Source organism: Ovis canadensis, chromosome 11 (genome assembly GCF_042477335.2).
Source record: "Ovis canadensis isolate MfBH-ARS-UI-01 breed Bighorn chromosome 11, ARS-UI_OviCan_v2, whole genome shotgun sequence".
NCBI classification, from domain to species: domain Eukaryota; kingdom Metazoa; phylum Chordata; class Mammalia; order Artiodactyla; family Bovidae; genus Ovis; species Ovis canadensis.
Window position 1 is genome coordinate 54651256 of NC_091255.1, and position 26582 is coordinate 54677837.

General features: G+C 44.0%; 1 protein-coding gene across 3 annotated transcripts in view; it reads left to right on the forward strand.

Annotated features, from left to right (window-relative positions):
- MYL4 (myosin light chain 4) overlaps positions 1 to 26582 on the forward strand; it is a 40452-nt gene that overhangs the window by 1226 nt on the left and 12644 nt on the right. The window contains exons 1-2 of one of the 3 annotated variants that reach the window (XM_069541681.1): positions 25124 to 25520; positions 25752 to 25908. In XM_069541681.1, coding sequence (XP_069397782.1) covers positions 25786 to 25908 — 123 coding nt within the window. In that variant the 5' untranslated portion in view covers positions 25124 to 25520; positions 25752 to 25785. Of the gene's footprint in view, positions 1 to 25123; positions 25521 to 25570; positions 25909 to 26582 lie in introns of those variants that run through there. The other 2 variants (XM_069541682.1, XM_069541680.1) reach the window with 2 other exon arrangements.

The window sequence follows — 26582 nt, forward strand, 5'->3', positions numbered from 1 at the left end:
TGTAAAAATCCAGAAGAGAGGAAAGGGAAATTAGCGTTAAGATGAGAAAGTCTCTGAGAAAGAGACTTTATTTTGGGGGGGCTCCAAATCACTGCAGATGGTGATTGCAGCCATGAAATTAAAAGATGCTTGCTCCTTGGAAGAAAAGCTATAACCAACCTAGATAGCGTATTGAAAAGCAGAGACATTACTTTGCCAACAAAGGTCCATTTTATCAAAGCTATGGTTTTTCCAGTGGTCATGTATGGATGTGAGAGTTGGACCACAAAGAGAGTTGAGCCTGGAAGAATTGATGCTTTTGAACAGTGCTGTTGGAGAAGACTACTGAGAGTCCCTTGGACTGCAAGGAGATCTAACCAGTCCAACCTAAAGGAAATCAGTCCTGAATATTCATTGGAACAACTGATGCTAAAGCTGAAACTCCAATATTTTGGCCACCTGATTTGAAGAACTGACTCATTTGAAAAGACCCTGATGCTGGAAAAGATTGAAGGTGGGAGGAGAAGGGGACGACAGAGGAAGAGATGTCTGGATAGCATCACCGACTCAATGGACATGAGTTTGAGCAAGCTCCGGGAGATGAACAGGGAAACCTGGCGTGCTGCAGTCCATGGGGTCACAAAGAGCCGAACACTACTGAGGGACTTAAATGAAGATGAGAAAAGCTGCTGCTAAGTCGCTTCAGTCGCCTCCGACTCTGTGTGACCCCATAGACGGCAGCCTACCAGGCTCTGCTGTCCCTGGAATTCTCCAGGCAAGAACACTGGAGTGGGTTGCCATTCCTTCTCCAATGCATGAAAGTGAAAAGTGAAAGTGAAGTGATTTTTAGGTGGCCAGATCATGGAAAATCTCAGAAACAGGGCAGAAATGTTTATTCTTGATAGGAGAGGCATGGTGACGTATTGGGAAATCAGGAGGTTGGATTTCAATTTTATTTCTGACACTATTAGCTTTAGGTCCTTAGGCAAGCACAACCTCACTGAACTTGTATTTCTTTAGTTTAAAAACAACCATTAAGTGGACAGAATGCATTAATGTATGTGACTGTCTAACACACATAGTGAGTGAGTGAGTGAAGTCGCTCAGTCGTGTCCAGCTCTTTGCGACCCCATGGACAGTAGCCTACCAGGCTCCTGTGTCCATTGGCTTTTCCAAGCAAGAGTACTGGAGTGGGTTGCCATTTCCTTCTCCAACACACATAGGAGGCTCTCAAATTTCCTTCCTATTACTTCTCCCCCTAAAGTGTGTGAACAGGGAACTATTAAAATTTTAGTTTTTGGTAGATGAGAAAAACAGTCTTTGCAATATTTTTAAAATTGAAGTATAGTTGATTTACAAGATTGTGCTATTTTCAGGTGTATAGCAAAGTGATTCAGATATGTATTTTTTCAGATTATTTTTCCCCTATAGATTATGCAAGATATTTTTTATAGTTCCTGTGCTATATGGTAAATCCTAGTTGCTTATCTATTTCATGTATAGTAGTTTGTATCTATTAACCTCATGTTCTTAGTTTACCTTTCTTTCCCTCCCTTTTCCCTTCCATATCCATAAGGTTGAAGAAAACACTTTTTGAAGGTTAACTTCCTAATCAGGGCATTTCTAGGCTAGATGTGGGACTTCAATTTTAAAAATATTGCGAAGACTGTTTTTCTCAATAGTGTATTCCATTTGTGTGGATATTTCTCTTTCTGGTTCTAACATTTTATGTAGATGAAATCAGTTTAGAATGGGTCACTCCCTTCCTTTGGGTGTTGCTGTGGGGGGGAACGGTGGCGTGGGTGTTTTATTTTGTTGACAGAGCTATAGCCTTTACTGGCGGCCATCTCTAGTCACTGCTTGTGTGCTTGTAGCCCCAGAAAGGGTAAGGTGATCTTATGCAGCCCTGTGCCTGGCAGGGTTGGGCTGGGTGAATTAGGGTGGGAATAGTGTCCAGTATGGTAGTCACTACCTAAAGTTTAGTTAAAGTCAAGTAAAATTTAAAATGAAGCTCTTCAGATGCCCTATCCCCATTCCAGGGACTCAGTAGAGACATGTAGCTAGTGATTCCCATACTGGATAGCACGGGTACAGATTATTACCGTCATTGGCTTGATTAGGACTGTAAGATCCAAGATGGCTTCACTCACATGTTTGGGCCCTTGGTGCTGGTTGTTGGCTGAGCCCCTTATTTCTCTTCCACATGACTTCACATCAGTCAGTCGTCTGACCGTAACTTCTTGACTTGGCACCTGGCAACCAAGAAGGCAAAACCAGAAGCTGTAAGGCCCCTTAAGGCCCAGGTCTGTAAGTCAAGCTCCATCACTTCTAGTTGGTCAAATTAAGACACAGAGGCCGACTGGATTCAACTGGAGGAGAAATAAGAGTCCACCTGTAGATGGGAAGAGTGGCAAAGCGACAATGCAAAAGGCATGTGCCACGGGAAGGATTGATCATCTTTGAAAACAGTCTACGAGGTTTGAGATGCCAAATGAGAGAATCTGGTAGGGGCATGGAAAGAAAGTGTGTGTAGGGGGGTAATTACTCCTAAAATGTGACACAGTATTACTCTTAAAATGTGCCGCTTTAACTGACCACAGCACTCCAGATTTATTCCAATGAATTCAGAATACAATAGAACTCATGCTTTTATTATCTGGATGACTTCTATTAAAGTGGGCTAAAAGTTTTACTTACATAACTCTGATCCTGCTAAGCTTTTGGTCATTTTACAGACACACAGCACTTTTTCACACAACAGGCTTCCAAGTCATGTACCTGAGCATTTGATTCTTGTAAATTTCAATGTAGAAACTTACAACACAGGATATATAAAGCAGATTTTTGTGTGTATGAAAATGTGTGTCTAGACTCAGCATTTAGAGATTCTGTGATGTTTGTCACGCTGGCTCACAAGCTTAGAATTTGCCTAAAGTCCCACTTCGCACCCCCATACCCTTTTTTTCTTTTTTCAGAAAAAGAGCATCTCTTTTCTGACCATTGGTCATGGGCTAACACATGGTTTTGTGCTCATTCACAGCAAGACCACATTTGTTTGCTTCGATGTGCTTCGATGGACTCTTTTAGACCATTTTTACTTCCTTTTCTATTCCTGATTGACCTACTTAAACTCACCATCCAGCAACTACTTGGGCATCCTGCCGTCACCCCAATCCACATATATTTAGCTGGCAAGTGGACTTAGATTACAGTAAGCATTATTCCAAACATGATAATTTTTCCTTTTTCTTAGCCTGCCTCATGTTCTGTTTCCGTTCAATCGGATTGGAGGTCAGGGTTTAGGGAACTATTCAAGAGACTAGACATGGTACCATCGACAAGGTACAGGCCCACTGAGATAACCCAGAGAAAGCTCACTCTTCTCAATTCCTTGAGTCCTCCTTATCTGTACCCTTCTTTTGTCCCTGTTGTACACTGCCTCTTTTCCTGTTTATATTACCTACTGTGAGGCTCCGTCCCTCTCTCCCCACCCCACGTATCTTCGCTCCCCCTAGTCATCAAATCAACCCCTTCAGACTTCCCTGGTGGTCCAGGGGCTCAGACTCCGAGCTCTCAGTGCAAGGGTCCCTGGCTCAATCCCTGAGCAGGGTATTAGATCCCACATGCTGCATCTAAGACCCAGCACAACCAAATAAATACATGATAAATAAATATTTTTTAAAAAACAATACATACCATGTTGAAAGTGAAAGTGAAGTCGCTCAGTTGTGTCCGACTCTTCGTGACCCCGTGGACGGTAGCCCACCAGGCTCCTCCATCCATGGGATTTGCCGGGCAAGAGTATTGGAGTGGGGTGCCATTGCCTTCTCTGATAGTAATGGCCTAAAAATGATACAATATGTCATATTTCTAGTAGTATTTGGACAACTTCCTTCAACGATGACCTTAACATAACTGGAAATAATTTTCTTTAATGTTGCCATTTGCAGTCACATATTTCTGTGAATTTGGGCTCTCACTATAATGGCTAAGACAGAAAAGAGAATCAGATGCTGAATCTTTTACTCTGATTAAGTTCTCTTCAGCTAAGCCAAATTTACGGAAAGCACTGTATTCAATGCAATTTCTACACCTGGCCCATTAATCATTAAGACAGGTAGAAACAAAGTATTGCATTAAAAAAAATCATTCCTTTACTCTGGCATCTCTGATCACACCATTTCCTGGTTTTCTTTCTACTGTTCTGTTTCGTATCAGTTTCCTCAGAACTTCTAATATCAGAATGCTTCACGCGTTCAGTTCTAGGCCTTCTCACTCTATATGTTCTTCCAAGGTGAACTTATTCTCATGGTTTCAGTTTTTTTTTTATTGAAAATTGTTCCACAGTCTGTATCTCTTCTTAGAACTCCAGGCCTAAATGCCTAGCTGTCAGCTGGATATCTCTGGCTGTCTCACAGGTACTTTGTTCAGAATGGAACTCCTCACTCTTCTATTTGAATTATTATCTGTCCCAGTTTCTCCACTGCCCAAACCTGAAACCACTCTTTTTCTTTAATAACCCTAATGTCTGGTCTCAAAGCCCTACTGATTTTACCTCCTAAGTGTACCTTCATGTCTCTTCTGCCTCAAGTCTCACCTACCTCCAAAAACAAGCCTAATCATGTCAGGACTCTCCTCCCTAAGCCTCTCCACTGTTGACCTAAAGCAAATAGACTGCCAGTTATTGCTTCAGCATAAAAATGGGTTTATTTGGGACAGTGAAGAAGTGCAGGGTCTGCAACCATGGTGAGCCACATGTCACCAGCAAAAAAGTGGAGAAAGAGAACTCTTTTATGGCAGGGAAAAGGAAGTTGGGAGGGCTATAATAAATAAAAAGTCAATGACTCTTCTTTGGCTGAGTTGTGTCAGTCTGTCATTGACGGAGCTCTTGCCAGAAAAGAAGAGAAAGTCTTTCTTCTTCCTATTGGACTCTCTTATTGTCTGGGGGTGTGAGAGCTCCCTCTTCTGGTCTCCCAACTCTATTTTAATTGAAGTTTCTGTTGATTAACTTTTTTTTTTTTTTAAATATTTATTTGTCTGTACCGGGTCTTAGTTGAGGCACGTGGGGTCTTTGATCTTTGTTGGGGCATGGGGGATCTTTAGTTGAGGCATGTGAACTCTTTTTTTTCTTTTTATTTATTTTTAATTGAAGGATAATTACAATATTGTGTTGGTTTCTGCCGTATATCAACATGGATCAGCCATACGTATACATATGTTCCCTCCCTCATGAGCTTCCCTCCCACCTCCCACCCCATCCCATACCTCTAGGTTGTCACAGAGCCCTGGTGTGAGTTCCCTAAGTCATACAGCAAGTTCCTACTGATTGTCTGTTTTACATATGTTAGTATATGTTTCCAGAGGCATGTGAACTCTTAGCTGCAGCGTGTAGGATCTAGTTCCATGACCAGGGGAACGAACCTGCATCCCTAACACTGGGAGCAAGAAGTCTTAGCCACTGGAACACCAGGGAAGTCCCCTGATTAACTCTTCACATGCCCCAATTCAGGATTTCCCATTGTTCTCAGGATATAGTCCAAAACCTTTAACTAGTCTTAACAGAGCTATCCAAGGTCTAGTCTCTGCTTCCTTATTCAGCCTTATCTCACTTGTTTCCCTCTTATACTATATATTCCAGTGAAGGAGATCAGAAAATGACACTTTGGCATGAAGATTATTCTGAACTGAAAGCAAGGCAACAAATATAGATATTTTTGCCCACCCACCCCCATCTGCCTAAAAGCAGACATAAATTCTCCTCTGTGAAGGTGTTTCCTCTCCCCTCTCCTGTAAAAGAAAGAGGAAAGCAACCATTATCACTGGAAAGAGAGCTGGCACTGAGTTGGTTCAGCACCAAAAAACCTTATTAAAGTAACCTTTATCTTCCTTTAGTTTCCCCATATATTACCTTTCCATAATATACCACCCCTAGAAGCCCAAACACTATTTCTTTGTCTTGTTGCTGCTGCTGCTGCTAAGTCGCTTCAGTTGTCTCCGACTCTGTGTGATCCCATAGATGGCAGCCCACCAGGCTCCGCCGTCCCTGGGATTCTCCAGGCAAGAACACTGGGGTGGGTTGCCATTTCCTTCTCCAACGCATGAAAGTGAAAAGTGAAAGTGAAGTTGCTCAGTTGTGTCCGACTCTTTGTCTTGTTACTTCTTCACAAATGTGGAGAATCATCTATGCTAAGATGATAGGTAAGGCCCAGGTTCTAACCACCTCTTTAAGTTATTTATCACTGAATTCTCCTGTGTGTATGCACATTGCATGTGTAAATAAAATCTTGTTTTTAAAATTCTGGTAATCTATCTTTTGTCAGTTTAATTTGCATGGCCCCAGAGACTGAATTTATGAGGACAGAGGGAAAAGTCCTTGCCCTCCCCCCGCCCACCCCCACCGTACTAGCTACATGGAACTTCTTAACCCACTTTCTTGTCCCAGAGACATTGTATGTATCGCTATCCCTGTCCAGATACTCTAGTTCAACTCTTCACTTGGCTGTCTCTACCCATCGTCCATATTTCACTTCTTTGGTTTTATTCTGACCTATTGGAATACAGGGATAGTTTGGCTATCCCTGCTTTTCCTTGAGTGCTAACATACTTGTCATTACTCTTATCACCCTTTACTGTGATAACTTGTTTAACTGTCCTCTTCCTATCTAACCCATAAGCTTCATGAGGAAAGAAGCCCTGTTTGCCTGTTCCAGGATGTATTCTCCACACTTAGTATAGTATCTGCTGCTGCTAAGTCGCTTCAGTCGTGTCCGACCCCGTGCGACCCCATAGACGGCAGTCCACCAGGCTCCACCGTCCCTGGGATTCTCCAGGCAAGAACACTGGAGTGGGTTGCCATTTCCTTCTCCAATGCATGAAAGCGAAAAGTGAAAGTGAAGTCGCTCAGTCGTGTCCAAATCTTTACAACCCCATGGACTGCAGCCCACCAGGCTCCTCTGTCCATGGGATTTTCCAGGCAAGAGTACTGGAGTGGGGTGCCATTGCCTTCTACAGGCAAACCTTGGAGATATTGTGAGTTCTAATCCAGACCATCAAATAAAGCAAATATCAAAGCAAAGCAAGTCACATGAATTTTTAGGACTCCCAGTACATATAATGGAGAAGGCAATGGCACCCCACTCCAATACTCTTGCCTGGAAAATCCCATGGACGGAGGAGACTGGTAGGCTGCAGTCCATGGGGTCTCTAAGAGTCGGACACGACTGAGCAACTTCTCTTTCACTTTTCACTTTCATGCTTTGGAGAAGGAAATGGCAACCCACCCCAGTGTTCTTGCCTGGAGAATCCCAGGGACGGCGGAGACTGGTGGGCTGCCGTCTATGGGGTCGCACAGAGTCGGACACTACTGAAGCGGCTTAGCAGCAGCAGCAGCAGTACATATAAAAGTTATAGTGTACTGCAGACTATTAAATCTGCAATAGTATTATGTTTAAAACTGTACATACCTTAGTTTAAAAATACTTCAGCAAGTAATAGTAATAGCAAAAATCACAGGTCACAGATCACCATGTCTGTGTGTACTAAGTTGCTTCAGTCATGTCTGACTTTTTGCAACCCTATGGACTATAGCCCGCCAGGCTCCTCTGTCCATGGAATTCTCCAGGCAAGAATACTGGAGTGGGTTGCCATGCCTTCCTGCAGGGGATCCTCCCCACCCAGGGATGGAACCCACATCTCTCACATTGGCAGGGAGATTCTTTACCACTAGTGCCACCTGGGAAGCCCCCAGATAGATCACCATAACAAGTATATTAATAATGAAAAATTTGAACTATTGTGAGAGTTACCAAAAATGTGACATCAAATGAATAAATGCTGTTGGAAAAATGGTGCCAATAGATTTTCTTGATGCAGGGTTGCCACGAACTTTCAATTAGTAGGAAACACAGTATCTGTGAAGTGTAACAAAGCAAAGTGTAATAAAATGTGGTATGTCTGTGTTGTTGTTGTTGTTTAGTCTCTAGTCATGTCCAACTCTTTTTCAACCCCATGGACTGGAGCTTCCCAGGCTCCTCTGTCCATAGAGTTTTCCAAGCAAGAATACTGGAGTGGGTTGCCATTTCCTACTCCAGGGGATCTTCCCAACTCAAGGATTGAATCCGAATCTTAAGCACTGGCAGGTGGATTCTTTACCACTGAGTCGCCTTGGAAGCCCTGTATGCCTGCAGAAGATGGGTATTCATTTTTTTATTTGTTTAGTGAATAAGTTGAATAAACTCATTCTGTTCATATTATTAATTTTTGTTTATTGATTCAGTGTTATGTATGGAATATTTGTGTTTCCCCCACTCCCAATTCATATGGTGAAGCCCTAACCCCCAGTGTGGCTGTGTTTGCAGAGGAGACATCTAAGGTTAATGAGTTCATAAAAGTCGGGCCCTGATCCAATAGGATTAGTGTCCTTTTAAGAAGAGACACCCAAGAGCTCACTCTCTTTCTCTACCACCCTCCCCTGTGTATGTTCATGCACCATGGAAAGGTCTTATGAGGACATAGAGAGAAGGCATCCATCTACGAAGTTAGGAAGAGAGCTCTTACCAGAAACCAAATTTGCTAGCACTTTAATATATATAGATATGTATATCTATATATATATATTTGGCTGCATTTGAGTCTCACTTTTGGCATGCAGGATCTTCATTGCATCACATGGGATTTTCCATTGCGGTACACAGATTGTCTAGTTCTGATACAGGCTCTGGAGCATGTGGGCTCAGTAATTTCCTAGGCTTTAGTTGCTCTGGTAGCTCAGACGGTAAAGCATCTGCCTGCAATGCAGGAGACCTGGGTTGAATCCCTGGGTCGGAAAGACCCCCTGGAGAAGGCACTGGCAATCCACTCCAGTACTCTTTCCTGGAAAATTCCACGGATGGAGGAGCCTGGTAGGCTACAGTCCATGGGGTCCCAAAGAGTTGGACACGATTGAGCGACTTCACTTTCCTTCTTTCTATAGTTCCTTTTGGAGAAGGAAATGGCAACCCACTCCAGTGTTCTTGCCTGAAGAATCTCATGGATAGAGAGGCCTGGTGGGCTACAGTCTATGGGGTTGCAAGGAGTTGGACACGACTAAGCAACTAACACACGCACACACGGAATAACTGATTGTTTCAAGATCGAGAGAGGAGTACGTCAGGGCTGTCTGCTGTCACCCTGTTTGTTTAACCTACACACTGAGCACATCATGAAAAATGCTGGGCTGGGTGAGTTACAAGCTTCAATCAAGATAGGCAGGAGAAATATCAACAACCTCAGATATGCAGATGACACCACTCTAATGACAGAAAGCGAAGAAACAGAGAAACTAAAGAACCTCTTGATGAGGGTGAAGGAGGAGAGTGAAAGAGCCAGCTTAAGACTAAATACGAAACAAACTAAGATCATGGCATGCAGCCCCATTATGGCATGGCAAATGGAAGGGGGAAAGATGGAAGTAGTGACAGATTTTCTCCTCTTGGGCTTCAAAATCACTGTGGATGGTGACTGCACTCATGAAATCAGAAGATAATTGCTTCTTGACAGGAGAGCAATGACAAACCTAGACCATGTGTTGAAAAGCAGAGACATTACTTTGCTGACAAAGGTTCATGTAGTCAAGGCTCTGGTCTTTCCAGTGGTCACGTACAGTTGTGAGAGCTGGACCATAAAGAAGACAGAATGCCAAAGAATTGATGCCTTCAAACTGTGGTGCTAGAGAAGACTCTTGAAAGTCCCTTGGACAGCAAGGAGATCAAACCAGTCAATCTTTTTTTTTTTTTTTTTAAATTTACAATATTGTATTGGTTTTGCCACTCAACAACATGAATCTGCCATGGGTGTACATGTGTTCCCAATCCAGAACCCCCCTCCCACCTCCCCCCCACACCATCCCTCCGGGTCATCCCAGTGCACCAGCCCCAAGCATCCTGCACCCTGCATCAAACCTAGACTGGAGATTAGCTTCTTATATGATATTATACATGTTTCAATGCCATTCTCCCAAATCATCCCACCCTCTCCCTCTCCCACAGAGTCCAAAACACTGTTCTATACATCTGTGTCTCTTTTGCTGTCTTGCATGCAGGGTTATTGTTACCATCTTTCTAAATTCCATATATATGTGTTAGTATACTGTATTGGTGTTTTTCTTTCTGGCTTACTTCACTCTGTATAATCGGCTCCAGTTTCATCCACCTCATTAGAACTGGTTCAAATGTATTCTTTTTAATGGCTGAGTAATACTCCATTGTGTATATGTACCACAGCTTTCTTATCCATTCATCTGCTGATGGACATCTAGGTTGCTTCCATGTCCTGGCTATTATAAATAGTGCTGCAATGAACATTGGGGTACACGTGTCTCTTTCAATTCTGGTTTCCTCGGTGTGTATGGCCAGCAGTGGGATTGCTGGGTCATAAGGCAGTTCTATTTCCAGTTTTTTAAAGAATTGCCACACCATTCTCCATAGTGGCTGTACTAGTTTGCATTCCCACCAACAGTGTAAGAAGGTTCCCTTTTCTCCACACTCTCTCCAGGATTTATTGCTTGTAGACTTTTGGATCGCAGCCATTCTGACTGGTGTGAAATGGTACCTCATTGTGGTTTTGATTTGCATTTCTCTGATAATGAGTGATGTTGAGCATCTTTTCATGTGTTTGTTAGCCATCTGTATGTCTTCTTTGGAGAAATGTCTATTTAGTTATTTGGTCCATTTTTTGATTGGGTCGTTTATTTTTCTGGAATTGAGCTGCAGGAGCTGCTTGTATATTTTTGAGATTAGTTGTTTGTCAGTTGCTTCATTTGCTATTATTTTCTCCCATTCTGAAGGCTGTCTTTTCACCTTGCTTATAGTTTCCTTTGTTGTGCAGAAGCTTTTAATTTTAATTAGGTCCCATTTGTTTATTTTTGCTTTTATTTCCAGTATTCTGGGAGGTGGGTCATAGAGGATCCTGCTGTGATTTATGTCAGAGAGTGTTTTGCCTATGTTCTCTAGGAGTTTTATAGTTTCTGGTCTTACATTTAGATTTTTAATCCATTTTGAGTTTATTTTTGTGTATGGTGTTAGAAAGTGTTCTAGTTTCATTCTTTTACAAGTGGTTGACCAGTTTCCCCAGCACCACTTGTTGAAGAGATTGTCTTTAATCCATTGTATATTCTTGCCTCCTTTGTCAAAGATAAGGTGTCCATAGGTGTGTGGATTTATCTCTGGGCTTTGTATTTTGTTCCATTGATCTATATTTCTGTCTTTGTGCCAGTACCATACTGTCTTGATGACTGTGGCTTTGTAGTAGAGCCTGAAGTCAGGCAGGTTGATTCCACCAGTTTCATTCTTCTTTCTCAAGATTGCTTTGGCTATTCAAGGTTTTTTGTATTTCCATATAAATTGTGAAATAATTTGTTCTAGCTCTGTGAAAAATACCACTGGTAGCTTGATAGGGATTGCATTGATTCTATAGATTGCTTTGAGTAGTATACTCATTTTCATTATATTGATTCTTCTGATCCATGAACATGGTATACTTCTCCATCTATTAGTGTCCTCTTTGATTTCTTTCACCAGTGTTTTATAGTTTTCTATATATAGGTCTTTAGTTTCTTTAGGTAGATATATTCCTAAGTATTTTATTGTTTTCATTGCAATGGTGAATGGAATTGTTTCCTTAATTTCTTTGTCTACTTTCTCATTATTAGTGTATAGGAATGCAAGGGATTTCTGTGTGTTGATTTTATATCCTATAACTTTACTATATTTATTGATTAGCTCTAGTAATTTTCTGGTGGAGTCTTTAGGGTTTTCTATGTAGAGGATCATGTCATCTGCAAACAGAGTTTTGCTTCTTCTTTTCCAATTTGGATTCCTTTTATTTCTTTTTTTGTTCTAATTGCTGCGGCCAAAACTTCCAGAACTATGTTGAATAGTAGCAGTCAAAGTGGGCAACCTTGTCTTGTTCCTGACTTTAGGGGAAATGCTTTCAATTTTTCACCATTGAGGATAATGTTTGCTGTGGGTTTGTCATATATAGCTTTTATTGTGTTGAGGTATGTTCCTTCTATTCCTGCTTTCTGGAGAGTTTTTATCATAAATGGATGTTGAATTTTGTCAAAGGCTTTCTCTGCATCTGTTGAGATAATCATATGGCTTTTATTTTTCAATTTGTTAATGTGGTGTATTAAACCAGTCAACCTTAAGGGAGATCAATCCTGAATATTCACTGGAAGGACTGATGCTGAAGCTGACGCTCCAGTATTTTGGTCATCTGATGTGAATAGATGACTCACTGGAAAAGTCCCTGATGCTGGGAAAGATCAAGTGCAGAAGGATAAGAGGGTGTCAGACGATGAGATGGCTGGACGGCATCACCGATGCAGTGAACATGAACTCAGGCAAACTCTGGGAGATGGTGAGGGACAGGGAGGTCTGGCGTGCTGCAGTCCATGGGATTGCAAAGAGTTGGACATGACTGGGAGACTGAACAACAATGACAGTAAGTTCCATGAAGGCAGGGACTTTGGCTTCTCATGATATCCCCATCACCTAGCAGAGTGCCCTGTACGAATATGAACAGATTTTAAACTATTATAAATCTATAAACATTTTTTAATATCTGATAATTGAATGGCTTGACCACTTAATTTCTCTCTTACTGATCATAATTTGATGCTCTTTTTTTTTTTTTTTTGGCTCCATCAAGCTGCACATGGGATCTTTAGTTCCCTGACCAGCGATCGCATCCCCTGCAGGGGAAGCATAGATTCTTAACCACTGACCCTCCAGGGAAGTCCCGTGATGCTTAAAAAAAATTTTTTTTTAATGTGGACCATTTTAAAGTCTTTAGTAAGTTTTTTACAATATTGCTTCTCTGCTTTTTAAGTTTTTCTGGATGCTGAGGCATGTGGGATCTGAGCTCCCTGACTAGGGACTGAACATGCACCCCCTGCATTGGAAGGTGAAGTCTTAACCACTGAATAGTCAAGGCAGTCCCCCTTGATGCTTTTTTGACTCCCCCACTCTGGACATTGGGCTTCCCTGGTGGCTCAGACAGTAAAGAATCCACCTGCAATGCAGGAGACTGGGGTTTGATCCCTGGGTCGGGAAGATCCCCTAGAGAAGAGAATGGCTACCCACTCCAGAATTCTTGCCTGAAGGATTCCATGGACAGAGAAGCCTGGCAGCCTACATCCATGGGGTTGCAAAGAGTTGCACACAACTCAGCAACTAACACTTTCCCTTCTCTGGATATAGAGGGCCTTGTCCCTCTACATGCTGGCCTTGTCCACATGTTCTTGAGATATTCAAAGTCAAGGCAGTGTCTGAAGAGTTGAGGTTCATCAGAATATGTGTCTTGGTTGAGGTGAGCACTGAGATGTGCTGCAGGGTCTAAGGCTCAAGGACTCTGCAAACTCAAAGGGAAAATGATAAATGGCAGGCAAATTAACTTGTCTGGAGTGAGGGCCATGTAAGCTTGGTTGAAATCGCAATGTTGGGGACAGTTGATAAGCTCTGGGTTCCAGGCTGATGACTTTAGACTGATAAAATAGACCAAGAGAGCTGCCAGGGGTGACAGAGCTGGGGAATGACCTCATGAGAATGGAATTGGAGAAAGATTATGTTAACAGCTGAGGATTATGTGAATTGGAGAAGAGAGTAGGGGCTGGGAATGCAGCAAAGAGGCTCCTAGGGAGTGTAGGCAACTTTCAGTTTCTATTATGGTAGGATCCTAGGTGGTTGATGGAAATGGAAATGGTTCTGAGTTACTCATTTATAGTGAGAAATATTCTTATCTAATTCCTTCTTCTTAGGGCATTAAGATTCTAACCAGAAGGCAGCTTGATGAGTAAAGACTTTGAACCAAAAGAGTGAATTGGATGATCTTACTGGCTATTATCTCCTTTTCCTTGGAAGGGGCATATATGTCTGACTGCTAGGTGGTGCAGTGGTGAAGAATCCGCCTGCCAATGCAGGAGACACAAGGGACGCAGTTTGATCCCTTGATTGGGAAGATCCCCTGAAGTATGAAATGGCAACCCTCTCCACTGTTCTTGCCTGAAGAATTTAATGGACAGAGGAGCTTGGTGTGCTACAGTCCATGGGGTCTCAAAGAGTCAGATACCACTGAGCACACGTGCTGGACAAAAAATATCTGTATCATTTGGAGAGGACACCAACCGAGTAATAGATTCTTTGTTTCTCCCTTTTCTATGTTCTAGGGAGGCTTTCATTTTTCTCTAAATAAATTGTACAGCAATGGTTTAAACACAGACTTGATCGATTCCAGTCTTGATTATACACCATAGTCGTCTTAAGTAGATGTTGTTATTATTGTTTATTTGTTTTTGTGTCACAAATATGTGATTTGGGAGATGGGTGATTCAGTTCAGTTCAGTTGCTCAGTCGTGTCCGACTCTTTGCGACCCCATGAATTGCAGCACTCCAGGCCTCCCTGTCCATCACCAACTCCTGGAGTTCACTCATACCCACGTCCATCGAGTCAGTGATGCCATCCAGCTACCTCATCCTCTGTCGTCCCCTTCTCCTCCTGCCCCCAATCCCTCCCAGCATCAGAGTCTTTTCCGATGAGTCAACTCTTCGCATGAGGTGACCAAAGTACTGGAGTTTCAGCTTTAGCATCATTTCTTCCAAAGAAATCCCAGGGCTGATCTCCTTCAGAATGGACTGGTTGGATCTCCTTGCAGTCCAAGGGACTCTCAAGAGTCTTCTCCAACACCATAGTTCAAAAGGATCAATTCTTCGGCGCTCAGCCTTCTTCACAGTCCAACTCTCACATCCATACATGACTACTGGAAAAACCATAGCCTTGACTAGATGGACCTTAGTCGGCAAAGTAATTACTAGGTTTAAAACATACTGAGTTTGAAGTGCTTCAGGTGAGAAATGTCCAAAGGCCAATTGAAAATGTGAAGCTTGAACAATTTAGGAAGGAAACTGGGACTTGAGATATTTTTCAGGTAGGATTCTAAGTGCTTTCTTTTGGGGGGTTATGTTACACCTTATAAAACTTAGTGAGGCTATTTATCATGATATTAAAACTGTATTGATTTATACATTTGCATTCTCTATACCAAAAGGAAAGGAGGGGGTGGTGGCAGAGGATGAGATGGTTAGATAAGCATCACTGACTCAATGACATGAATTTGAGCAAACTCCAGGAGACAGTGGAGGACAGAGGAGTTGGCATGCTGCAGTCCATGAGGTTGCAAAGATTTGGACATGACTTAGCAACGAGTAACAACAGCCCTCCATACCAGACAGTGAGCTCCCTGGGGTCAGGGATGGCTTCTTACTCATCTTAGTCAGAGTACCTGTCTACTGTGGTTGCTCATTAAGTGCTGAATGAGTGAATGAGAGTAGTCTGGATAAAGGAGATGAAGGAAAAGAGGGTCAGTGACTACTTCAGTGTTGTAAGTACAGCTGAGAAGGCCTTGAGGTATCTAAGACCGCAGATCTAGCCACAGACCAGTGGTTGATGGAGTGCTAGGGAGGAAGTCAGAATTCAAGAAGTAAAAGAAGAAACTGGTGTAAAGGGAAACTGAGAAAAGAGAATCATCTTTAGTACTGAAAGCACATGCTGAGAATAAGTGCCTGTTAGGAGTCTGAGTTGCTTCCTCCTTACTTAGAGCCATCCATACTCTGGGTGCCAGGCCAGCTCTTCCACTGATGCCTTCTTGCTTCCATGCTCCCTGGAAGCGGGGCAGCAGGCCTCTCCTAAAGGGAACCCCCATCAGCAATTTCAGCTTCTACCGTTGCTATAGAGTAGTGTCCTAGCTTCTCGTCCAACGTCTGCCATGATTTACAGTGTGACCTTGGGCAAGTCATCCCCTTTCCTCTGGGCCTCTAAAGTCCCTTGCAGCTGTCAGGATGTCTCGGAGAACACAGTTCGGATGACTGGTGAGAATTCCAACTTACCCTTTGCTGCGTTTCTTCTATAAGTCGCCTTGCCAAACACCAGCTGTCCTGGGCTCTGCTTTTGGTCCTCAGGCTGACTCTCACCCACCTGTTGCAGGGGCCCTCCCGGCGTCCTTCTCCCGCAGTGCAGTTTGCAGATGCGCCACTAGGCGACACTGCCTTGACCTCAGCACAGAAATTAGCTTTAACCATTGAGGCTGACTATTGAGTGGCGAGGTCAAGCATATATAGCATTTTCCATCGGAACTAAAATAGCCGAGGAAGTGAAGTTTAAGAAAACGATTTAAGTGCTCTGAGAGCCGATGCTACAGTACTCCTTGAAATTTTGATTTTAGATGCTTTTCTACTTGTTTTCTGCTTTTACCTCGGGTGCCCTGGGCCTTAAGAGTCGCTGAGACTTCAGGTGACTCATTGCTTTTCTTCTCTTTCCTTGGTGGCAAGGAATCTATACAGAGGACTGGGTTAATCACTCTCCTTGACGTATAGCCTTCTTTCATCAATGGTTCATATAAGGCTTCTCTTGTTTGATTGATTATTTATTCCCTCTTATCTCATTACCCCTTCCATCTAAGCTACACTCAGCATTATAGCATTAGGCAACCATCAGATATTTTTAATGTGTATTTCTTTTGCTTATGTGTGTTCTTGAATAATAGGTAATGCTTCTAGTATGTATGTATTTTAAACTCTTTCATGTATTTTATTCCACCCAGTGTACCCAAAATTTTATCTCAAGATGTAATCAATATGAAAATTACTGATGAGATATATTACGTTCTTTTTTGTCTTCAAAATCCACTGTTTGTTTTACTCTTACAGTGTACCTCAATTTGGATGCTAAATTTTCATCAGAAATACTTGAACTGTTTTTAGACCATAAAATTCACAGTTGAAAAGTAGATTCATGTACATGAGTTGTTCCAAGCATGCTTTAAAATTTTCCAGTAACTGAATCAAATACCAAAAAAATCACTTTAATATCTGCATCCAAATTGACAAAATTGCTTCATTTTATAATTGATTTAACTTTGAAGCAAAAGCTTTTATCGGTTTCAAAACTATGTCCAAGATAAGTAAATTCACCAACTCTCCTGTCAGTCAGTATTATTCACATGAAATTCAAAGAGATATTGCATAAATTGAAAAGCAGCTCTGAAAGTGAAATGAAAGTGAAGTTGCTCAGTCGTGTCCGACCCTTTGCAACCCTGTGAACTGTAGCCCACCAGGCTCCTCCATCCATGGGATTCTCCAGGCAAGAATACTGGAGTGGGTTGCCATTTCCTTCTCCAGGGGATCTTCCCAATCCAGGGATCAAACCTGGGTCTCCCACATTGTAGGCAGACGCTTTACCCTCTGAGCCACCAGGGAAGCCCAAGATATGTCCAAGATAAGTAAATTTACCAATTCTCCTGTCAATCAGTGTTATTCACATGAAATTCAAAGAGATATTACATAAATTAAAAAGCAACTCTAAGATGTATTCATACCAACATTTAAACTTTCTCATTGTTTTTGCAGCCAATTTACATAATACTATTGATTACAATGAAAATCTCCTGCCTATTGAAAATTTTTCACCATGAGAAATTTCAATTTTAGTATAAATTCTCATCTCTGTCTAGCTAATTTGCAAATAAGCATTTTCTTTCTTTGAAGCTTCAATTTTAGCTCCTTCATCACCAATATGATATCAGTAAGATTGTCTGCACATTTTTTTTCCAATTTTAATTATTTTCTCTACTTCTTTTTTCTAATTGGAGTATAATTGCTTTACAATGTTGTGTTAGTTTTTGCTATTCAACAAAGTGAATCAGATATATGTATACACATATCCACCTCTTCTTGAGCCTCATTCCCATCCCAACGCACCCTACCCCATCCCAACCATTGGGATCACCACAGAGCACTGAGCTGAGCTCTCTGTGCTACACAGACACTTCCCACTAGCTATCTATTTTAGACATGGTAGTCCATATATATATATGGTGAAGTCGCTCAGTCGTGGACGACTCATTGCGACCGCATGGACTGTAGCCTACCAGGCTCCTCCGTCCATGGGATTCTCCAGGCAAGAATACTGGAGTGGGTTGCTATTTATATATGCATATATTTTTGAACTTGTAGAAGTATTATCATGGCTTATATCTCATTCAGTTTCTCACTTATCACTGTGTTTCTTTTGTGTGTGCATCTAATCCTTTGCTTCTAACTGCTACACACTCTTTCATGGTGCCTATGCCTCTTACCCAGGGATTCCCAGTGACGGAGACCCAGATTGCTTCCAAGTCCTGCCACCACAAATCATGGTAAGGTGAATATCCTGTTCATGTCCCTTATGATCTTATGTGAGGTTTTTTTCGGATGTATACTTAGCCTGATTGCTCTTCTAACCACGAAGCACTACTGCTTCTATCCCTCAAATTTCTTAGCTTTTCCGTTTCTTTGCCTTTCTTTTCTTCTTCTGGGATATATTCTCTTTCAGTTCCCTAATACATTTCCCAGCTGTGTCCGTTCCACCAGTTTTCAAGTCTGTGTGCTCAATTTTAGTTATTCATTTTTTATGCCTAACATTGCTTATTTTATTAAAGTTGTTTTCCTTATTTCAACTATTATACTTTTCTATATGTGATATTTCTGTTTGATTTTTCTTTATGTTTTCTCATTCTGGTGGCATATTGGTAATATTTGCCTTTATCTGTTTTGAAAGTGAAAGTGTTAGTCGATCAGTTATGTGCAACTCTTTGCGACCCCGTGGACTGTAGCCCGCTGGGCTCCTCTGACCACGGGACTCTCCAGGCAATACTGGAGAGGGCAATCATCTCCTCTCCAGGGGATCTTCCTGAGCGAGGGATAGAACCTGAGTCTCCTGCATTGCAGGCAGATCCTTTGCTGTTTGAACCACCTTTAACAGGTTTATTAACCTACTTTTAAAATCTTGGTCTGTCCTGGTCACCTTTCTACTTAAAGGACAATCTGTAATCAAGTGGGTTGTATGTTCTCTTCACCTGTCTTGTTATTTTGCCCATGGGTACATAAGTTGCTCTGTTCAACAATGTGTACCCGTGCCATTTAGCTCAGGGGGCGAGGGTCAGGGGTGGGTGAGTTCTAGAACTGAGAACCCCAGGCATCAAAACTCCCAAGTCAGTCAGACCCAACCCCACAAAATAACTCCTCATGTCAGACATCACCTTGTGCCCTCCACCTCCCCTGGGAGAAGCAACCTTAGCGGGAAGTGGTTTTTAGATTGCAGTTCATTTGCTTGCAGAGTTGAGGGGATGCAGAGAGGAAACAACTGTCCAAAGTTCAGTTCCCCCTCCTGCCTTTTATTGGCTCCTCATAAGCACACTGCATCTTCAATGCCCCGATGTTACCCTTACCAGCACTGGGATCAGTGTTTTTTTGTTTGTTTGTTTGTTTGTTTTACAGAATTTTGTTGGGGAATCATTGACATACAAGGATAGGCACATACATTAATTTGTACAGTTTGATAAATTTTGATATTTGTGTACACTCCCTGGCCCAATCAAAAGAGTGCATTTATCTATCCATCCACCCTGAAAGTTTTCCACCAAGAGATAAGTAGAAGGATAGATTTTAATGTTCCAGGGCACAAAAAGTTCATTGCAACTTTTTTATTTTTAAATATATTGATTTTGAAGCATTTGATACTTATAAAAGAATATATGTAATGTTTATGTAAGTTATGAAGCATAAAACTAGTAAACACGAACCCATCTCCCACTTTAAGAATTATAACATAAAATAGCATTGATTTTAAAAAATGTTTTTATTGTAGTAAAAGTCACATAATATAAAACATACTGTTTTAAAAAAAAATTATTGGTCTTAGTTGGGGCTCTCAGGCATCTCTCTAGTTGTGATGCGAGGGCTCTGGAGCATGTGGGTTCCATAGTTGCCCCAGTGCAGGTAGAATCTTAATTTTTGGACCAGGGATTGAACCCATGTCCCCTGCACTGGAAGGCAGATTCTTAACCACTAGACCACCAGAGAAGTCCTGAAAAATACTATTTTAACCGTATTTAACATATAGTTCAGTGGCAATAAGCACATTCACATTGTTGTGTGAACTAGCAGTTTGAATCCTGAAGGTGATGTCGCATCACTGTCCTAAGAAATTGCAGAGAAGAGCGATGAAAACCTCAGACACTCTCTTCTTTTTCCTCCCATTCCACAGCCATGCCTGGTCATCTCCTGCCATAAACCAGAGCCACCCCTCACTCACACCAGTTCAGAGTGGGGTCTCCCTCGCCCAAGGAGTATCTCACAATTGTCTTCATTTATTGGTATTTCCTGTTTATAATTCTTCCACAGTTGACCTTGGGGGGCGCACCAGTCACACTGGTTCAATCAAGTTTAAGGATTTTGAGCACTTGCTCGGAGCTAGGCACTGCTCTAAGCATTATCACCTGTATAAACTCATTTAATCCTCACAGTCACAGGTCATATTAGCAGCCCCATTTTACAGATGGGAAAACTGAAATATAAAGAAGTTAACTAAGGGGACTTCCCTGGTGGTTTGGTGGCTAAGACTCCGTGCTCCCAATGCAGGGGCTTGGGTTTGATCCCTGGTCAGGGGACTAGATCCCACATGCACTACTGAGAGTTCTCATGCCACAGCTAAAGATCCTGCATGTTGCAACTTAAAAAAATACCCCACAGGCTTCAAGAAAGATAGAAGGCCCTATGTGTCGCAATATCTGATACTGCCAAACAAATAAATAAGATAAGTTAACTAGTTGTCTAATTGGCAAATTAATCAGGACTCTGACCCAGGACTCTAACTCCTGAGTGGGTCCTTGCGGCAGAGCCTGGCTTGTCCAGTGCCCTCTATGGGAACAGATAAAAGCAGTATTGGCCAGGGATTGCCCCATGATGTCCAGCTGATGAGACACTGGTCAGAAGAGAGCAGGGGGGTGGTGACAAGGACAAGGCATTAACAGCCAGGCCTGTTGTCAGCAGGGTTTGATCCCGGGCAGGAGGCTCTAACTGATCTCTCTCAGGGCAGGACAGACGCTGGTGGTCAGAGGCGAAGGGAGGAGGATGTGTAAGTGTGTGTCAGCCCAGCCCAGTCGGTCCCCGGCTGTGCATTTGTCCAGATTCGACATGTGGTGTAAGCTGATTGGTGTGAACTGTTCTGCGTTTTCCATCTCCTCCTTCTGGTGGCAGCATGTGAGTGGCTGGACCCACTCTGGCTGGGGACCATGCGATGACTCCCCGGGGCTGTAGTCAGGCTGCCGGTTCTTGCTACCTCTTCTTTCCTTTGCTTTGATTGGTCAATACATACTGAAGGATAAAACCCTGCCATAGGCCCCCTGAAGGGTACTCTCAGGAGTGTGTGTGCGCTCAATGGTATCTTACTCTTTGGAATCCCATAGACTGTAGCCCACCAGGCTCTTCTGTCCATGGGGTTCTCCAGGCAAGAATACTGGAGTGGGTTGCTATGCCCTCCTTCAGGGGATCTTCCCAACCCAGGGATGGAACCCACATCTCTTCCGTTTCCTGGAAGGTGGATTCTTTAAGCCTTAAGAGTACTCTGTGTGGATGAAATTGGAAGCAAATGTCAGTGACTGAGGCAGAAGGAGGACCATAAGAAAGTGGAACCTCTGATGCAGTTCCTGGGGTCTCATGAACTGTGGGCATCACTGAGTTTGAGTAATAACAAGGCTGCTGCTGCTGCTGCTGCTAAGTCACTTCAGTCGTGTCCGACTCTGTGCGACCCCATGGACTGCAGCCTACCAGGCTCCTTCATCCATGGGATTTTCCAGGCAAGTGTCAGGTATCTTGACTCTTGATGCATGTTTCCTCCTGGGAAACCATAGCGCCCCTCTAGTCACTTCTGAAGTGCTAGCCACTTTGCTTTTAGCTGGGGTTGCTTAAAGAGAATCAGAAATTGATTTGAGGAGCATCTCCTTCCCCACTGGGGTTTCGGGCAGGTAGGTTCCTCGCCTGAATGTCGCTGACAGGTAGGCTGCCTGGCCCCAGGGAGCTGCTACATGCTTTCTGAGCCATAAATATTTCACTCCGTGGGTACCCAACGGCTGCCCTTCCCCTCTCCCGTTCCCTTCCACCTCTTTCTCGTTCCTAAACCCACACCTTACAAGCGCGTTAGCCGCTGCCACCATCGTCATCCCTCCCTCCTGTGGGCCCCTCTCCTGGCTGTCTGTCTGGGAAGCCTGAGAAACCAGAGCCCTCCCCCCGCCGCCCCCCCAGCTTCCTCTGCCTCAGAAAGCGAAGTGAAGTTGACAACTCTTGTTTCCTCTGTGCCAGAGATGGTTTGTGGTGCCTAACTATTATTTCATACAAATCTCCCAACAGCTTGAGAAGAAAATGTTTACTGTGGAGGATCCTGAGGGTGCTGGGCCCAAGATTTAGAAATGGCAAAATCAGGATTCAGACTTGTGCTTGTCTGCCTCTAAAGCCCACGCCTTTTCTATGTTCCAGATCCCCCAGCCCAATTCAGCATTCTCAGCTTTCTAACCTCAGAGCTCTGTTCCCAAGCAGGCTGGACACTTTGCTTTGCCTTAGAATTGAAAGCAATTAAAAAAAAAAATTTAAGAATAAATAAAAGAGGAGAAAGAAGAAAAAGAAAGGAAGACAGCCTTCCAGCTGCCTGTCTTTTGGCGATCATACTTCTTTCCAGAATGATTAGAATAACTTGTTCTTCTATTCAACTGGTTATTTTTAAACTTTTAAACCATAGAACTATATCCTAGGAAATGACTGTGGGGCCTCCAGCATATAAACACGCAGGAGTCATACTGACTGAAGTGGCAGGGGTATGTCCCTTACAGCCGGAAGCAAGTTAAGGAAGCCTTACATATCTCTTGACCACCGAAAGCTCCTGATTATCTCTCAGTTTAGAGATAAGGAAGCTGGGGCCCAGACGGGGAAGTGGCTGGCAGTCAGGACTAGTAACGTTCGGCTCTTGTAGCTTCTGGCCTGCAGCTTTCTTTCTTTTTTTAAAATAATTTTTATTTATGTATCTGTTTTTGGTTGCACTGGATCTTTGTTGCTGTACAGGCTTTCTCTAGTTGCGACAAGCGGGCTGTATTCTCTTGTGGTGTGCTGGTTTCTCACGGCGGTGAAACAAGCTTTTTGGCTTCTCTTGTTGCCGACTACAGGCTTAGTAGGTGTGGCTGTGTTGCTCCAGGGCATGTGGGGTCCTCTCAGACCAGGGATTGAACCTGTGTCTCCTGAATTGGCAGGCAGACTCCCATCCTCCCCTGCGCCATCAGGGAAGTCCCTGGCCTGCAGCTTTCTACAGTGTGGCTCTCTCTGCACCTCTGCATTCTGTCCAGGAAGGGAATGTGACTAGAGTCAGAGAAAGAAGGAGAGACTGGGCTTCCTCCTCCCTCCTTCCTCATCGCCAACAAGCTGAGCCCCAAACACCCTTGGAGAAGGTAGTCAGGGAGAGGACAGCTGGGGAATACTGAAGGGTGCCAGCAGGTGACAAGGAGCCAGAAGGAAGATAGAAGGCAGGAGGGGTGGGGGGAGGAGAAAAGAGCCAAGGAGCTGCCATGCCAGCCCAGGACAGGACTGGTCTAGGGTTTGGGCCCTAGTCTTGCTCTAGGATCCCTTGGATGAGTCCTGGTCCCCTTTCCTGCCTCAGTATCTCTTTAAAAAAAAAAAAATGTATTTATCTGTGTGGCTGTGTGGGCTCTCAGTTGTGGCACAGGGCCTCTCTAGTTGTGGCATCGGGCTCAGTAGTTGTGGCACAGGCTTAGCTGCTCCACAGCACATAGGATCTTAGTTCCCAAGTAGGGATAGTGCCCACATCCCCTGCACTGCAAGGCAGATTCTTATCCACTGGTCCACCTGGGAAGTCCCTTGCCTGTTTTCCTTGGAGGCTTCTCTGCTCACCGATGGAGGGAACATGTACAGGGTACAAGAGGGGCATGTAGTGTAGGAGCACCATGTAGACACGGGGGGCTGGGATTAGCTGGTCCAGCTCTGCCCATGAACGGCTGAAGGTCTCATGGTAGCTCTGAAGTCTCCTGGGCCTCAGGTTCCTCGTCAAACCAGGGGGGATGAGACGATCTCTAAGAGCCCTTTTGACTCTGATGATGTGGGACATGGAGCCTGTGCTCTGGGAATCCAGAGAATGGGCAGATGTACCAGGTGTTAGGTGCTCTAGAAATCTTGTTGTATAGGAAAGGAAACCAGACCTAGAAAGGCTCTGACTTTTCTGCTTCTCTCAGCTGTATTTCTCTTCATCCTCTGAACTATAGAGTTGTAAGATTCAACTCAAAACAATTCTGTGCAGTGGATAAGCTTTTTTATCATTGTTTTTCTGAACTTTTTTTTTGTAACTTTCAACTTTTTTTTTTTTTAAATAAAAACAGTACATGCTGGTAAAAATTTCCATGAATACAGGAAGTGAAAAAACTGAACACGTGAAAATTGCTGTCATCCTCCTGCCCTTACCCTTCGAGTCCCCAGGGGTGTCTCCTGTTGACAGTTTGGTGTGTATTCTTCTTGAACTTTCTGATGAACCACAAACATACGTGTCCCCCACTCTATGGGATTATAGTATCAATTATTCAAGCATAAGTCTTCCCATGTGGCACAGTGGTAAAGAATCAGCCTGCCAATGCAGGAGACTCTGGTTTAATCCCTGGGTTGGGAAGATCCCCTGGAGTAGGAAATGGCAACCCACTTCAATATTCTTGCCTGGGAAATTCCATGGACAGAGGAGCCTGGTGGGCTACAGTCCGGGTTGCAAAGAGTTGGACACAACTGAGCATTCATGCACTGCATTCAAACATAAACTTTAGAATCAAATACACCTTTGTCCTAATCCTAGTTTTTAGCTCATTAGCTGAATGGCTTTGCTATTTGACTAGTTTTAGTCTCATTCTCCTCATGTACAAAATGGGAGTAATAATAATATCTACCTTATAGGATTGTAGTGAAGATTTAAGGAAATTTTGTATGAATGACAGTTAACTACAAGTGCCTGATACATAGTAAGCACCACACACACACACACACACACACACACACACACACACCCAGGGGGCACAGAGTGAGTTACAGGTATAGTAAAAATGAGACTCAAGTTTTCTGATCTCTAGTCTCATTGACTTTCAGCCAGACTGTCTGCCTCTCACTCTGGCCCTGCTGGGCACAATTTACATGCTCCATTTTTGTTGAATGAATGAAGCTGTAGGGGGTGAACCCAGGAATCTGAGGTCTGCGGGAGTTCCTGGGGAGCCAGCTCTGAGAGATGGAGGGTTTTACCCTGTGTCTTGGGAGGGTGTGAGACAGTGCGGGTTGGCCGGACCAGCTGTTGCTCCGGTGCTGCAGGCTGGAGTTGAACCTCAGGGCAGAGCCGAGGCCCCAGAGTGGCTCTCGGCTTAAAGGATCTTGGCTTAAAAGGAATGTGCAGTGGGCTGCCTCTGCTCAGGAGGGGCTAAAAAAAGCCTGACCCTCCCCTGGGCTTTGTGTGAGGGTTATCAGCTGCTCAAGTCAGCTCATCTCTCTGGCTGGACTCTGGCATTTTTGAGAGGCTCTGTTTCCCTGGCCCCTCTGGGTGTCCACCAATTGACAGGAAGGGATCAGCCTTCATGTCCTGGCGGTGGAGGCCGTGGGGAGTGTGAGGTGGCGGGGAGGAAGGACTGGAGGAGGGGGCTGGTAGCCCCAAACCTGGTGACAATACACAGTTGTCAGCTGTGCCCTGCTGGTGTTTCTTCCTTTTATAGTCAGCAGCAGTTGCTCTCGCTCTCACCCAGCCCCTCTCTGGGGGCTCCTGCCCAGGATAAAAGGGGCAGGAGGCGGCCCAGGCTCCCATCTCATCTCCCTGGCGATCCACATCTCTTGATTCCTTCCTAGGTCCCACCTCCTCGGAAGAGCCTGACAGGACAACATGCCGCCCAAGAAGCCTGAGCCTAAGAAGGAGGTGGCCAAGCCAGCCACAGCCCCAGCCCCGTCTCCTGCCCCACCTCCTGAGCCCCTCAAGGAACCTGCCTTTGACCCCAAGAGTGTAAAGGTGAGTGAGCCTCAGCCACTGGGATGGGGGTGGGGGTGACATTCAGGGTTCTCTTGGCCCTGGAGCTCAGAGATCTGCTTCATGGAAGCTGGACCGGGGTGAGGGCTGAGGTGTCTGCGCCCCCGATCATAGTCGCAGGGGCGATGGAGAAGGTGCTGGGGAGTGCTCTTTTGGTTGGTAAGCTGTTCTTTTTCCTCAAGAACAGCTTTCTGCCCTGGCTGAGGAAGCTCTGCTCTGTTATCCCACATTTGCTCAGTAAAGGCGGAAATGGCAGGGAGGCACAGCCAACCAACCACCCAAACTATATTTCAGGCACCATAGTGAAGAAAAAAGACTGTGTGATATCTTTAAGAGAAAAGACGCAGAATAATCACTTCTGGTTTACTGCAGAGTAGGTGATGTCAATAGCGAGGGAGCATGATCTCTGTGTGCTGGGGTCTGGGAAGGGCTTCACTTGCAAATGCCCTTGCAGTGGGTGGGTGACAGGGGCAAGGAGACCCTAGGTAAGGTGAGAAGAGCCAGCTTGCCTCTCCTTTTCCCTACCCAGGTGGACCCCTCCTGCGTGTGCGTTCTGGAATCATTCAGTGTTTTTCTTTCTCCCTCACTTGGAGCCCTCACTTCACAAGAGGTGTTGGGAGTTTTGGAGGTTGCATCACTTGACAGGCCGTCAGTTG